The sequence below is a fragment of the Salvia miltiorrhiza genome, chromosome 3, assembly GCF_028751815.1.
Source record: "Salvia miltiorrhiza cultivar Shanhuang (shh) chromosome 3, IMPLAD_Smil_shh, whole genome shotgun sequence".
Taxonomy (NCBI): Eukaryota; Viridiplantae; Streptophyta; class Magnoliopsida; order Lamiales; family Lamiaceae; genus Salvia; species Salvia miltiorrhiza.
This window is the reverse complement of record NC_080389.1, coordinates 46190852-46204390: the sequence shown is the minus strand read 5'-3', so window position 1 is coordinate 46204390 and position 13539 is coordinate 46190852. Positions and strand designations below refer to the sequence as shown.

General features: G+C 32.3%; 2 protein-coding genes across 2 annotated transcripts; both read left to right on the top strand.

The window, feature by feature from the left end:
• Positions 1-2857: 2857 nt before the first annotated feature.
• On the top strand, positions 2858-6211 carry LOC131016098 (uncharacterized). The gene is made up of 8 exons (XM_057944679.1): positions 2858-3300; positions 3415-3523; positions 4356-4471; positions 4558-4677; positions 4841-4930; positions 5339-5490; positions 5621-5852; positions 5948-6211. The coding sequence occupies exons 1-8, from the start codon at positions 3085-3087 to the stop codon at positions 6098-6100; spliced, it is 1188 nt and encodes a 395-aa protein (XP_057800662.1). The 5' UTR covers positions 2858-3084; the 3' UTR covers positions 6101-6211.
• Positions 6212-10240: 4029 nt separating this feature from the next.
• Positions 10241-12674, top strand: LOC131016113 (uncharacterized). Its single transcript, XM_057944722.1, has 5 exons — positions 10241-10651; positions 11524-11736; positions 11821-11892; positions 11972-12067; positions 12156-12674. The coding sequence occupies exons 2-5, from the start codon at positions 11589-11591 to the stop codon at positions 12614-12616; spliced, it is 777 nt and encodes a 258-aa protein (XP_057800705.1). The 5' UTR covers positions 10241-10651; positions 11524-11588; the 3' UTR covers positions 12617-12674.
• The last annotated feature ends 865 nt before the right edge of the window (positions 12675-13539 follow it).

The window sequence follows — 13539 nt, the reverse complement described above, 5'->3', positions numbered from 1 at the left end:
GCTTTAGCCACTAAGATAATTTCATTAGGCGGCTATCGCATAATCAACTTTTTTGACTACTCGTTTAAAAATAAAATTAGACAACTACGTTTCGAGTCTTTCGACTACATAAATAAATAGCTATTTAATTTTTTATAAAATTATAATTTTTATATAAATGTAATTTACTGATATACACATATCCGCAGTATTAAAAAAATCAATTTATAATCAATTTAATGTAAAAATACGTGATATTTTAATAATTATTTTAAATCAAAAATTTTATACTATATAATATTGACTATCTTTTCTTTAATCTTTTATTCAAGATATATATGGTATATTTCATTTAGAATAAATTTACACAAAAAATTGAGAAAAATATATCGAAAAAAAAAGAGAAAAAGAAAAGTGAAAACATCATTTTTGAAAGGGGAAAAATGAGTAATTGTTTTTTTTTTTCGAAGCGAAAAACGAGTAATTATCAGTATGAAGCTTACGAAACTACATTTTTTCATTGTGGCGGTCGTGTAGATATAATTTTCTTTTTAAATTACAAGAGATATCTAATCTATATAATATATAAAAAATCAGTTTAACGGCATCCTATTTACCGTCATTTTTCTAACAGAGCCTTCCTAATATTTAACAGAAGTTTGACAGTTTATTTAAAAATTTTGTTTCTTTTTTCAACTTCATTATCCTATTTTTTTGCTCAGAATACAATTTTTATCATTTTCTTTTCATCACTTCCTAATTTTTATTATTCTCTCTATTATTCGTGGCTAACAAACAAGCCCACCATCCTCCACCAGATCTTCCAACATTTTTTTTATTTAAGAATGAGATTTGTTTTTTTTTTTTGCTTTTTTTTTCTTCTAAATTAATTTCTAAAACATTGTAAAGGAGAGGGGGGGAAGAGAAACGTTTGCCATGATCTCTGAAATTCATAGAATGAGAATGGAGAAAAGAAATCAATTCACACCCGGAAATATCGTGAACATAAAAGAAATCTCCTTGATAACAATAATATATATATATATATATATATATATATATATATATATATATATGAAATAATGAAAATAGAGTTTTTGATTGTTTTTATATTCAACTAAGCTGTAGGAAATTATATTGATTCATTTTAGAACTCTTTAATACAATAAAGAAACAAAATATTTGAATTAATTAACATTTAATGAATAATTTTCAATTTCTCAATATAATATAATTATGATTACACTTTATATAAAGTTGAAAATTTATCTTTTTAAATTTTGGATTTTTATTCAGTAATTGATGTGGATTATTTTATTCATTTTTAGAATATATTTGCATTTGTTTGTATTTTATTTTTACTTAATATTTATATTTATTTATTTAATAATGTTATTTAATAATTCGATGTTCGTCGTGCATCGCACGAGTGGGTATACTAGTATATTATCAAATAAACAATTCGCACTTAGGTGAGACCTCTACATCATAAAGGTAGAAAAATCGCACGCATGTGAGACCACTACCTATTCACACAAAAGCGATAAAACTACTCTACACCACAAAGGTAGAAAAATCGCACGCATGTGAGACCACTACCTATCCACACAAAAGTGAAAAAACTGCCACTATCTATCCACACAAAATGAACCCAAGATCTCTCACAAATTAGAGTCTTTGGATGCCTCAATTTTGCCACTTAAGCTAGGCCCCATTGACATTTTGGCAATCATGTAAGTTAGTTGATTGAACTTTGATTTTTTATTATTTAGAATTATATTTGTAAATAACAGTTTTAATCTTATAATTATTTTTTTAATTGAAGTTAATTCACAATATTATATTATACATTTATATACGACCTTATAATTGAATGATTCTATTAAATCAATAATGAATTTATAATTTTGATTAAAATCTATATTTGTGAAATGTATAAAAGTAACTACGACTTTTCGATAGTAGCAACTGTGGTTTATTATGCTAATTTGCAAATTTACATTTTCAAAAATTAATTTTATGAAATATATTAAACTTTTATTTTTTTTAATGCACTACTCTATTTTTTTGCAGTACAGTTATGAATATTGTATAAAATTAAATATTTTAAAATTTATAATATTTATGTGTCATATTTAGATTTTTTTTAATTCTTATATATATATATATATATATATATATATAGAGAGAGAGAGAGAATGAATCAAATGAGATTAAATTTGAAATGTCATGATATTAAAACTCTAGTGTTGATACTTTTCAAATTTTGGTACCCTATTTATCCAGGCACGGTATTCGAACCTAACCATATATTTACCCCTAAAAAGATTTGATACCTAGGCACCATTACTTTAATGATTACTAGGACCTTGGCATGCGACAATTCCTGAACTTGGTGAATGGTGAGACCGCTTCTACAACGAAGATGACTAGAAAAATAGGGAAATTGGGGGAATATGTAGGGTCACCGCGTTATCTTAATTTTAGCGTATACATGTAACGACGCCGTTTATCAAAAAGCAAAACGACGTAATTTAGATACATGTCATTTATTTAAATTATACTCCCTCCATCCATGAAAGAACTTCCTAGGAGGGAGTGACACGGATTTTAAGAAAAAATATTGTTGAGTGCATTGAGAGTGGATAAAAGGTAGTTGAGTGTATTGAGAGTGGTGAAAAAGTGAAAGTTGTGAAAAGTGAAAAATAAGAGGATTATAAATGATGGGGTATAGTCCAAAAATATGTAGGAAGTTCTTTTGTGGACGCCCCAAAAAGGAAAAATAAGAAGTTCTTTCGTGGACGGAGGGAGTAATTGACACTACGCACCCGTTTTAAGCCAAATCATTAATAAAATTGACACATAAATATATTAGTTTGTTGAAATTTTTCGTGGGATGCAAAAACACTTCATGACATAGTTAAAGATATATTGAGTCGAAAATTTTAATTTTAAATAAATACAAAAGGCAAAACAGATATTAGCAGCATCTGGCCTGATAATAAAATTATAAAATTGTCTTGTACAAAAGTTTGCTCAATCGATAATAATATTCAGAATCTGCCACTCTCTCATTGTCTAAATTATCTAATTGTAGCTTCGATAATGGCGGGCAGCGGCGGCGGAACCTCGACCCCAAATACAGCCCCCAAAATATTGCTATCAAAGCCTGGCCTTGTCTCCGCAGGCAAATTCAATAGAGGCGGCGGTGGTGGTGGAGCCGAGGAGGACGCTGCGGCGCTCCGCTCTCGCCTTCCGTCCCTTGGGTCGCTTAATCTCCTCTCTGATTCGTGGGATTTCCAGATTGATCGATTTTTACCGGTCAGTACTCCGGCCTGCTCGTTGTAGCAGCAAATTGGTGTTCTTTTTTTCTGCTGATTTTATTTTATTTATACTCTAATATTGAAAAAAATTGGTATTTATCCTATTGTGCAGTTTTTGACGGATAACACTGAGTTTACAGTGGTGGGTGTAATTGGGCCACCAGGGGTGGGGAAATCAACCATTTTGAATGAAATTTATGGGTTTAATTCTTGGTCGCCAGGTATGTATGCCTTTTTACAACAGTTCAAGATTCAAGTTTTGAGTAATTTCTATGTGAGAAGTTTGAAAGAGCATGTATATAGTAGGGGCAGACTGCAATTTAGAGTAGGCACCTTTAGCCCTGTGTGTCTCCCTGAATTGTTAGATGTCATGTTAGATACAAAGGTTATTTTGGATAGTTTTGGATTGTTATATGTTGCTTATCACAGTAATAATTAAACATTGTTGAAGGAATTATTTTGTGTGATGTAAGATGCTAATATTATTTTGCATAGTTTAAAATGCAGAGTTTCCTTTTGTTTTCGTTAGTTGTATGTGAGGCATTTGGCACAGTGAACAGTATCGTTTATGAACAGTTAAATTATTTATGCACAGTGAGATTGCGGCAGGATTTTTTTAACTATGATGCCAGATGATTATTTTGGATAGTTTATGTTGTAATGCTCTTTTAGTTTGAGAGACATTCGAGAATCAGTTGTTTATGAAAGTAAGAAAGATGCTGAAGTAAGTTAGAGATTGTTGAAGGAATTATTTAGTGTGATGTGAAATGCTAACATTATTTTGAATAGTTTAGAATCTTGAGTTTCTTTTTGTTTTTTGATTTAGTCTGGGAGGTGTTTGGGCTTTAATTGTTTATGCATAGCTAGAAAGATGGCTGAATGTTGGAGATTGTGGCAGGATTTGTTAACTATGACGTGAGATACTAAGATTATTTTGGATAGTTTAGAATATAGAATTCTTCCATGTTCATTTAGTTTGAGAGAAATTTGGGCATTAATTGGTTATGCGCATTAGAAAGATCAAAGATGGTTGAATATTGGAAATTGTGGCAGGGATGCTACCTCCTTTTGGCGTAGTATCAGAGGAAACAAGAGCGACAGCTAGGCATTCGACAGTAGGAATCGAACCCAGGGTCTCCGCCGAAAGGATCATACTTCTTGATACACAGGTATATTTTATTTTAGAGTTTATTGCAACATGAATGGATGTGTTTAGGAATGAGTTCTAAATAACTTCTTCATTTATGATGTGCAGCCTGTATTTAGTCCTTCGGTTTTAGCAGAGATGATTAGGCCCGACGGGTCATCCACAATGTCAGTTATAAGTGGTGAATCCTTGTCTGCAGAACTAGCCCACGAGATGATGAGCATACAGGTAACTTCTTTCGAAAGTATGACTGTCATGGGTTAAGTTTCGGCTTTGCTTGTATTCCACCTTCCTTGTACAGATCTAAGCATATACTGAAGCAATTAGAGTTCGTATAAAATAATTGATCGAGCTAATGTTTTTCTATCTGCGCTGCAAGGACTCATTCTAGCTTGGCATTCTTCTTGCGTCCATTTGTCATATTATTATCGTGGTATCCGAGGGAGTTCATGATGCTAGCATGTGGCGTTTGATGCTGACGGTAGCCATCTCATCTCGTTATAATTTTTGCTGATTTGTTCTTAAGTAACGTAACACCCATCATCAGTCTTTTTTGAAAAAAACACAGCACATCAAAGCTCGTCATGAATTTGAATTCTTCATTTCCAGTCAGAACTAATATATGTTGTATGCACCATTTAGGGACTATAAATTTGTTAGAGGGTATCTATTTTGGGTGATAGATAAAAATAAGATAAACTGATCTACCACATACTTAGATGGATCGAACAGTTTGAGCTTCTTTGATTGTCTAATCCCTTAAATACTCAATCATGCATATTGGCAATCTAATATGTTACCAAAGTAAACAGCCGGTTAGGTTTCTGATGAAATTTCATGCTTTTGTTGGAGCTCTTCTGATTTAGTACCATGATTGCCTTCCAAGCAGGTGGATCTATTAAAACATGGAATACCGGATCCATCTTCTACAACACTTTCTCATCCACATAGCTCCACGATGAGCTCCGACAAAGAAGTCTCTAACAAGCCTCTCGAGAGTGGAGACGAATACATGGCATCTCCGATTTTTGTGCACACCAGGTATTAGGCAGCAAGCACACATATCTATTTCTTCTGTTTTTGTCCTGCTGTTTCAACTTGCATCTGGTTCACTCTTGTACCAAATGTATAAAGTTCTTATATTATGTGTTGTGTTCCGTTGCTTACGTAGGATTCGCGACCAAGACAACACTCCGCGGAACTTTCAGGCATTGAAGAAGGCACTAGTGCAGTGCTTTAGCACTTCTCTGTTTGTAAGATCGGAAGGCCAAGATGCTGCTAAAGATGTTCAATCTTCTGCTTCTAACATGAAACTGTTTCTCGTTCCATCCAAGGGTAGAGATGGCTCGTCGAGGCCACTCTACGAAAGCTATGCATCTGCCCTTTGGAAAGTGAGGGATCAGGTTTCTCTCTCTCTCACACACACACAGTCACACACACATACACATACACATGAACTCTGCATTTCTGTAACATGTCACCGTGAACCAATTTGCAGGTGTTATCGATGACGGGGTCGTCGTTTTCAAGAACAGTTTCTGAGCGTGAGTGGTTGAAGAACTCTGGCAAGGTATGGGAACTAATCAAGAATTCTCCGACCATCGCAGATTATTGCACAACGCTTCAAACATCTGGTTTATATAGGAAATAGTTATCTCTTTTTTGTTTAAATCAACATTAACTAACCACTTTTCATAGCTATTTTCTCCATATTCTGCTCATAGTATTTTCATTTGCTCAAAATCTGCTTACCTTTTATATCTTTAGTAAATAAATAAATAAATAAATGTGACTTAACCCCTCTTACAAATTTTATTAAATAAATTTTATTACTTCCAAATTTTATTAAATTTTAAATTCTTGAAAAAAAAAACAAACAAATACATAAATGTGACTTAACCCCTCTTACACGGGAGAGAACTTCTTTCAGTTTTTTTTTCTTTTTCGAAGGAGTCGGTGTGTTTCTATTGGAGCTATTCCTTCGAGATTGAAGATGTTTTAATAATAAATTTTTTGTATGAGACCGTCTACACTTTATTGACCGTTATATTCAATGACTTATTTGTATTTTAAAGTGTCTAATAATGTTTCCTAACACTAACAGGAAGTTAACATACAGTTGTGTTCAATGGAACATACTTATGTTTGGATTTTGGTCATGACACTGATCTTATTGATTTAAATGCATCCAACTCTTATTTCATACATGATTCTCAAGTATCTTGTTGTTTGATCGTAAGAAACTTATTAGTATAACAAAGGGTTAATTGCATATAATATCACGAACTTTGTCCGAAATTCATTTTCCCCATAATCTTTAAAATTTTCATTTTTTTTATCAAATACTTTGATATTTGTTCAATTTTTCTACGATTTTTTTCCCCTCAAATTGGAATCGACGTGGCACTGATGTGACTCACCGGCATACGCCATTTCGATAAATGAAATGTTGCGTTCAATGTAAATATCAAAATCCTATTTCCTAAATTAAAAGCATCGTCCATATCAGAAAAAAGAAAAAGCAGCGTCTCTCTTCTTCCATTTTCCCTCTTCTTCTTCTTCAATCTACAAGAAGTCTTCTTCTTCCTTCTCTTTTGGTTCTCCCTCTAATTTCATTGTTTGTATGTGTAAACAAGTAGTAAAGGTTGAAACTCTAAATATGCGATTCTGTCACACCACCAGCAATCGACGTATTCTTCAACGAAGCACCGGCCAGCAATTGGCGTATTACCCGACGAAGCACTGGCCAGCAATCAGCCCCCACCAGCGAACGACCAGCGCTAACAACCGGCGCCAGCAATCGGACGTTGGTCTAGAGAGGAACCCTTCGACAGAGGTGGTGGAAAGGAAAACAATCGTTTTTTCTAGCGCCAAAAGCAATCTTTGATTTCTTTTTGCCTGAAAAAATGATAAATTAAAAGAAATTAGGACTTTTTTATTATTATTTAATATTATACTCCCTCCGTCCCAAAGGAAATGTCCTCCTTCTTTTGGGCACGGTTATTAAGGATGCATAATCTGCCTAATCTAGTACAATATTACGAAAATTTCAGTTTCTACTAGATTAGGTAGCATATAAGATTCAATGACATATTATGCATCATTTCAGTTTCTACTAGATTAGGCAGATTATGCATCCTTAATAACCGTGCCCAAAAGAAGGAGGACATTTCCTTTGGGACGGAGGGAGTATAATTTAAAATTCATATATATTCCACGTTAGTGTTACGTGTAAAATTAAATCTACGTCATTGCTATGTCATTTTTTCGATCATCGGAAAAAAAATCCTGGGAAAAATGAACAAATGTCAAAGTATTTTATAAAAATGGAATTTTTAAAGATCGTGGGAAAATGAATTTCGGGCAAAGTTCGTGATATTATATGCAATTAACCCTATAACAAAATATGCTAAACTTTATATTTCTTTATTTAATACTTTAAACGGTAAGGAGTTAGGGGCGCGCTCCAGTGAGACCCCCTATTTTTCGTGTAACATGAGTACAATGAATAAGACATATAATACTAATGAACAAAACGTATATCTAATGAACAAGATGTATATACTGATAAAAAATAAAATTTAAAAAATTCGTAATGAATAAGACATATATACTGATGAACATGGCGGTATATACTGATGAACAATGCAGTATATACTGATGAATAACAAAATTTAAAATATTCTGCTCCCTCCAGGATTCGAACCATGTGAAAAAAAAACACCCTCCAGATACAATATCAGCCATAGGATTGATAAAATAAACGCATCAGATCGTGCCCTATATCTCACTAAAATTAGGGGGTCTCATTGGAGCGGCCCCCTATATATATATATATATATATATATATATATATATATATATATATATATATATATATATATATATATATATATATAGGGGAAGGCTAAAATAAAAACTCTTCTTAAAATATAAATTAGGAACCATTTTCAGCCCTTAGATCATCAAGATCTACGGTTGATTCATCACCTTGTTGGATAAATTCATGGTCCTGAGTTCGAATCCCAAAGGTAGCAAAAAATTATTTTTTCGCAATTCATGCCTTTTTACAGTTTATTCATGCGTGTTATACATAAAATTCATGCATATTTGCTGGTTCGTAATTCTTAAAATAAGGGTGGTTTATTGAATAACCGCCCCCTATATATATATATATATATATATATATATATATATATAGGGAGAGGTTCAAATAAGAACCACTAAATAAAATTAGAACAGAGAACCATTTTAAACCATTCGATCATCAAGATCTACGGTGGATGCATCATCTTGGTGGATGAATGCAGATCCTGGGTTCGAATCCTGAAGGGAGCAAAAAATTTATTAATTTCAGATGCATTAAATTTAATAGTGAATGCATTAATTTATATAGTAGATGCATTGATTTTAATGGTTCTTATGTTCTCACGATAAGTGTGGTTCTCACTATAACCGCACCATATATATATATATATATATATATATATAGTGTGGTTCTAGAGAGAACTACATTATTTGTGAGAACGTGAGAACCATCAAATCTAATGCATTCACTGTAAAAATTAATGCATTCGCTGTTAAAATTAATGCACTCAAAAAATAAAAAAATTGCTCCCTTCAGGATTCGAACCCAGGATCTGCATTCATCCAACAAGATGATACATTCACCGTAGATCTTGATAATCGAATGGCTGAAAATAGTTCTCCGTTCATTTTTTCTTTATGGTTCTTTCTTAAACCTCTCCCTATATATATATATATATATATATATATATATATATATATATATATATATATAGGGGAGGGCTACAGTAAAAACACTTCTTAAAATATAAATATAGGATATAGTTCTATGGAGACCATCAAAAATTCGAAGAACGAAGACCAAATCCTATGCGTCGATCTTGATATATCCAAGGGTGATGATTCATCTGGTGAAGATTTGATATTTTCGTTAATTGTCATAGATATAAGCAATCAAATCTTTTATTTATGGAATATTAATTTGATGAAGAGTCTGTTACGTAAATAATGCATCCACATATTATGTTCATTGATATGTTCGTAGAAAATACTAATGAATATAATAATGTTCGTTGATATGTTCGTAAAAAAATAAATGAATATACTAATTTTCGTTGATATGTTCGTAAAAAATAAATGAACATACTAATGTTCGTCGATATTTTCGTAAAAAAATAAATGAACATACTAATGTTCATCGATATTTTCGTAGGAAAACAAATGAACATAATAATGTTCACATATTATGTTCATTGACGGATCAGGTCCCAAAACAGGAAGTTTCAAAATTTTTGGGATTTATTCAACGTGATCCCAAATTTCGGTAAATTTAATCAACCAATATTTAATTACATTAAAAATCAAATTAGGAAATTATATGAACCGTTAGATTAAGCAAGATCGACGCACATGATTTGATCTTTGTTCTCTATGTAGGGGAGTGGTCTCCATAGAAGCTAACTCTCTCTCTCTCTCTCTCTCTCTCTCTCTCTATATATATATATATAGGGTGGGGTTAATGTAGAAACCCCCCTTAAGATGAGAACTAGGAACCTAATCTAAACCATTAATCTAGAAAAAATAGATGGCTGAGATTAATAATATACATGCACAATTTAATTAGTAATTTAAATACAATTTAAATTGTAAGGGCAAAAATGTAATAGTAAACTTCTTGAATTACTCACGGTTTGTACATCCTAATTCATTTTCATTTATTCACTTTTATCTAGGGTTTCACGATTAGTGTCGCCGCCTATGCATCTCCAACTCGCCGATCGAAACTATGGACGGCGGTCGAAGGTGGTTTCCGGCGTTGTACTGTGCAAGTAGAAGGTGGTTTCTGACGTTGATTTGTGCAATTCGAAGGCTTTTTCCGGTGCCGATTTGTGCAATTCGAAGGCCGTTTCCGACGCCGATTTGTGCAAGTCGAAGGCGGTTTTCGGCGCCAATCATTGCAAGGAGACGGCGGAGGCAATTGAATAGGAACTGTGCAAGACGTAGGCGAGTCTATAGCAAGCGGCAGCAGAGATGATACTATTTAAGGCGGCGATTAGTCCTCGGTCTGCTACCAGGCGGCGGCTGAGACGACTTCATTGAAGGCGGCGTCGGAGGCAGGGCCATTTGTACAAGGCGGCGACAACATATAAATTTGGAGACCTCGATTTTTCTTAAGGTAATTTCAAATAGGAAATTTCTTAACAATTCGAATTTCAATTGCATAGATACATGATATTGTTGCATAGATGTTAGACTTGTGTTAATTTTTTATAAATTGCATAGATGGTTGTAATGAAGTTTTAGATACAAATTTCAAATGCATAGATGAAGATTTGAAATGCATAGATGGTGGGAATGGAGTAACCGTTGGATATTGTTGCAAAGATGCCTAATTTCTTATTTTCTTGGAATTTGTTTCGAATATCACATGCATAGAGGATTGGTGTTGTCGCATAGAAGTTGGAAACAGTAGCATAGAGGTGAAATTGCGTATATGGTTATGTTTTTACATGATTTATAGATTAAATGTTGTTTTGATTATCCATTTAACTGCAAATATTGTGCATTTGATTGTGATAATGCAATTGATTGTGGTAAAACCTCTGTTGATAATGCATTTTATTATGGTTATGGTCACACATTTTCCGTTGCATAGATGATTGATATTGATGCATAGATTTGTTGGATAGACATAGATGTGAAGTAACCATTTCGTTTGCACTCATGATTGGTGTTGTTGATAGAATAACTATTTAGAATGCATCGCTGATTGGTGGTTTTTGCATAGATGTTTAGGGTAGATGCATAGATGCTTCTGTTTTTACATGTTTCATTTGCACAGATGCTTGATGCCTAAATGATTAGGATTTTAAATATTTAGAGTTGAAATGATGATTTGCATATGGATTTGATTCCAAAGATTGTGGTAATGGATTAACCATTTAGATTGAATATATGATTGGTGATATTGCATTGTTGCTTATTTAAATGCATAGTTATGATCAACTTTTTTTATATCAAGTTGATATTATTTTTATTGTCGCACAGTTTAAATCACCTCTTGGGAAGAAAGCATAGGCTAAAATGGTTAATAGAGAGCGGCCAAATGGTACATGTTGATTTTTCCTACATTCGTATGTAGATATATGTTAACTAATATTATTTTATTTTTACAAGATAACAATGGTGAACGACTAAGGGAATTCTACAACATTTTAGCTGAAAAAGTTGTAGAAAATATTGTAAAAAATCGTGTGAAAGGTAAAATATTTAAAATTTCAAATATTATCAGTTTGATGTTATTTTTTTGAACCAAATATTCATTTATATTGGGTTGCATTACAGATGTGAGTAGCTCAAAACGTAAAGAAAATGATGGCCCAAGTAGTGGGGGAATTGAAACTGATGATCCAAAAGGTATAATACAAAGTTGGACTTATTTTTTGTGTTTTTATTGTATTTGTGCATTTCATTTTTAAGGTTTCATTTGTTGCAGTTAATGCGGCTACAATTATTGATGAGTGTGTGCAAGCTACGATGATGAAGAATAAAGGAAAGGAAAAGGCAAACACTTCTTCTGCAGACACACGTAGTAAAATCTTAAACACACAACATATGTTTTTATTAGTAAATAATAGTGAAATGATTATACTTATTTGTTGGAACAATCTAATATGCAGTTAATGAGCCGAGAGTCATAAATGCAAGAAAGGCCGTTGTTCGGAAGATCAATACAACGTTGAGCATTCACGATGATGACTTTGTTGAAGATGGTTTAAATACTAAACAAATGAGTGTAAATGTTGGGGATGAAGGTCCTGTTGAAAAGGAAGCTAAGAATCATCATATGCTTCGATCACGTGGCAGCCCATCTTATTTGCAGAAGTTGATATCATCGCTCAACGACGCCCAAAAAGAAGCTGTGCGACAGATCGGGTTCGGCGATTTTCTACATCTACAAATCAATGAACTCACGACAAAGTTAACATATTGGGTTGTCAAAAATTTCGACAGTAAAGAGCTGAGTATTCAACTTTGCAATGTGCATCACACTAATTTATCTATGCAGCCAAAAAATAAACAACTAAGCAATTTGAATCCCTACTATGCAGTTAAATTCTGCAATTATGCAACACACTAATTTAACTATGCACATCATTTTATTACTCATCTATGAAATAAAAATTAATACACATTTCCAATTTTAATTCAAAGCCTTTATTTCAACTAGGATCTTTCATGAATGCAACAAATACATTGAACAATGCAGTTTACGTATTCATCTGTGCAAATCACACTTTTTGCCATGCAATTAATCAACTATATAGTTTGATTATGCAACTCATAGAAATTATAAACAACAATTGAAAGAATAATAATTAACACTGCAAAATAACAACTTCCTAAAAATCAAATCAACATTTAAATTATTTCAGAAAAAAATGAAAATAAATCAATGAAATTAATCAACTAAATCTGATAATAAAACTAAATGAATAAACACCTTGAGTGTTCATCGTGTATAAATACTGCTACAATTGTCTTCAATAATAATTGATATTAAGAGTATAGGAAATTAAGAGTATGGAAGAATAAAGAATACTTGGAGAAAGAATGAAAGAAAATTAAGAACATAAAATAAAATAGTAAAAACGAAAAGTAGGAACTCATTAGGTTTCTAAAAATCCATTTCGTGAACCACATCTAGGTTTAATTAAGTAATTCAAATCGTGTATATCATATCTAGGTTTAATTAAGTAATCACTAAAAGACAAAAATAACCTTAGACTAATTGAAAAATAAAAGAAACGGATATCTAAACCCACTAACCCCATTTTAAGCGTTAATTTTAACAAATTAATCCTAGCCATTAGATCTTCAAATTTAAAGGCTAAGATGTGGTTCCTAGTTCTCATGTTAAAAGAGATTTTTATTAGAATCTCCCTCTCTATATATATATATGCTAAACTTTCGAGTAGGGCTAGCAATATTGAACACTAATTGAAAGCACAATATGAACATACATGATAATTATAGTTGTTCAAATATAATTTGTTCCACAAT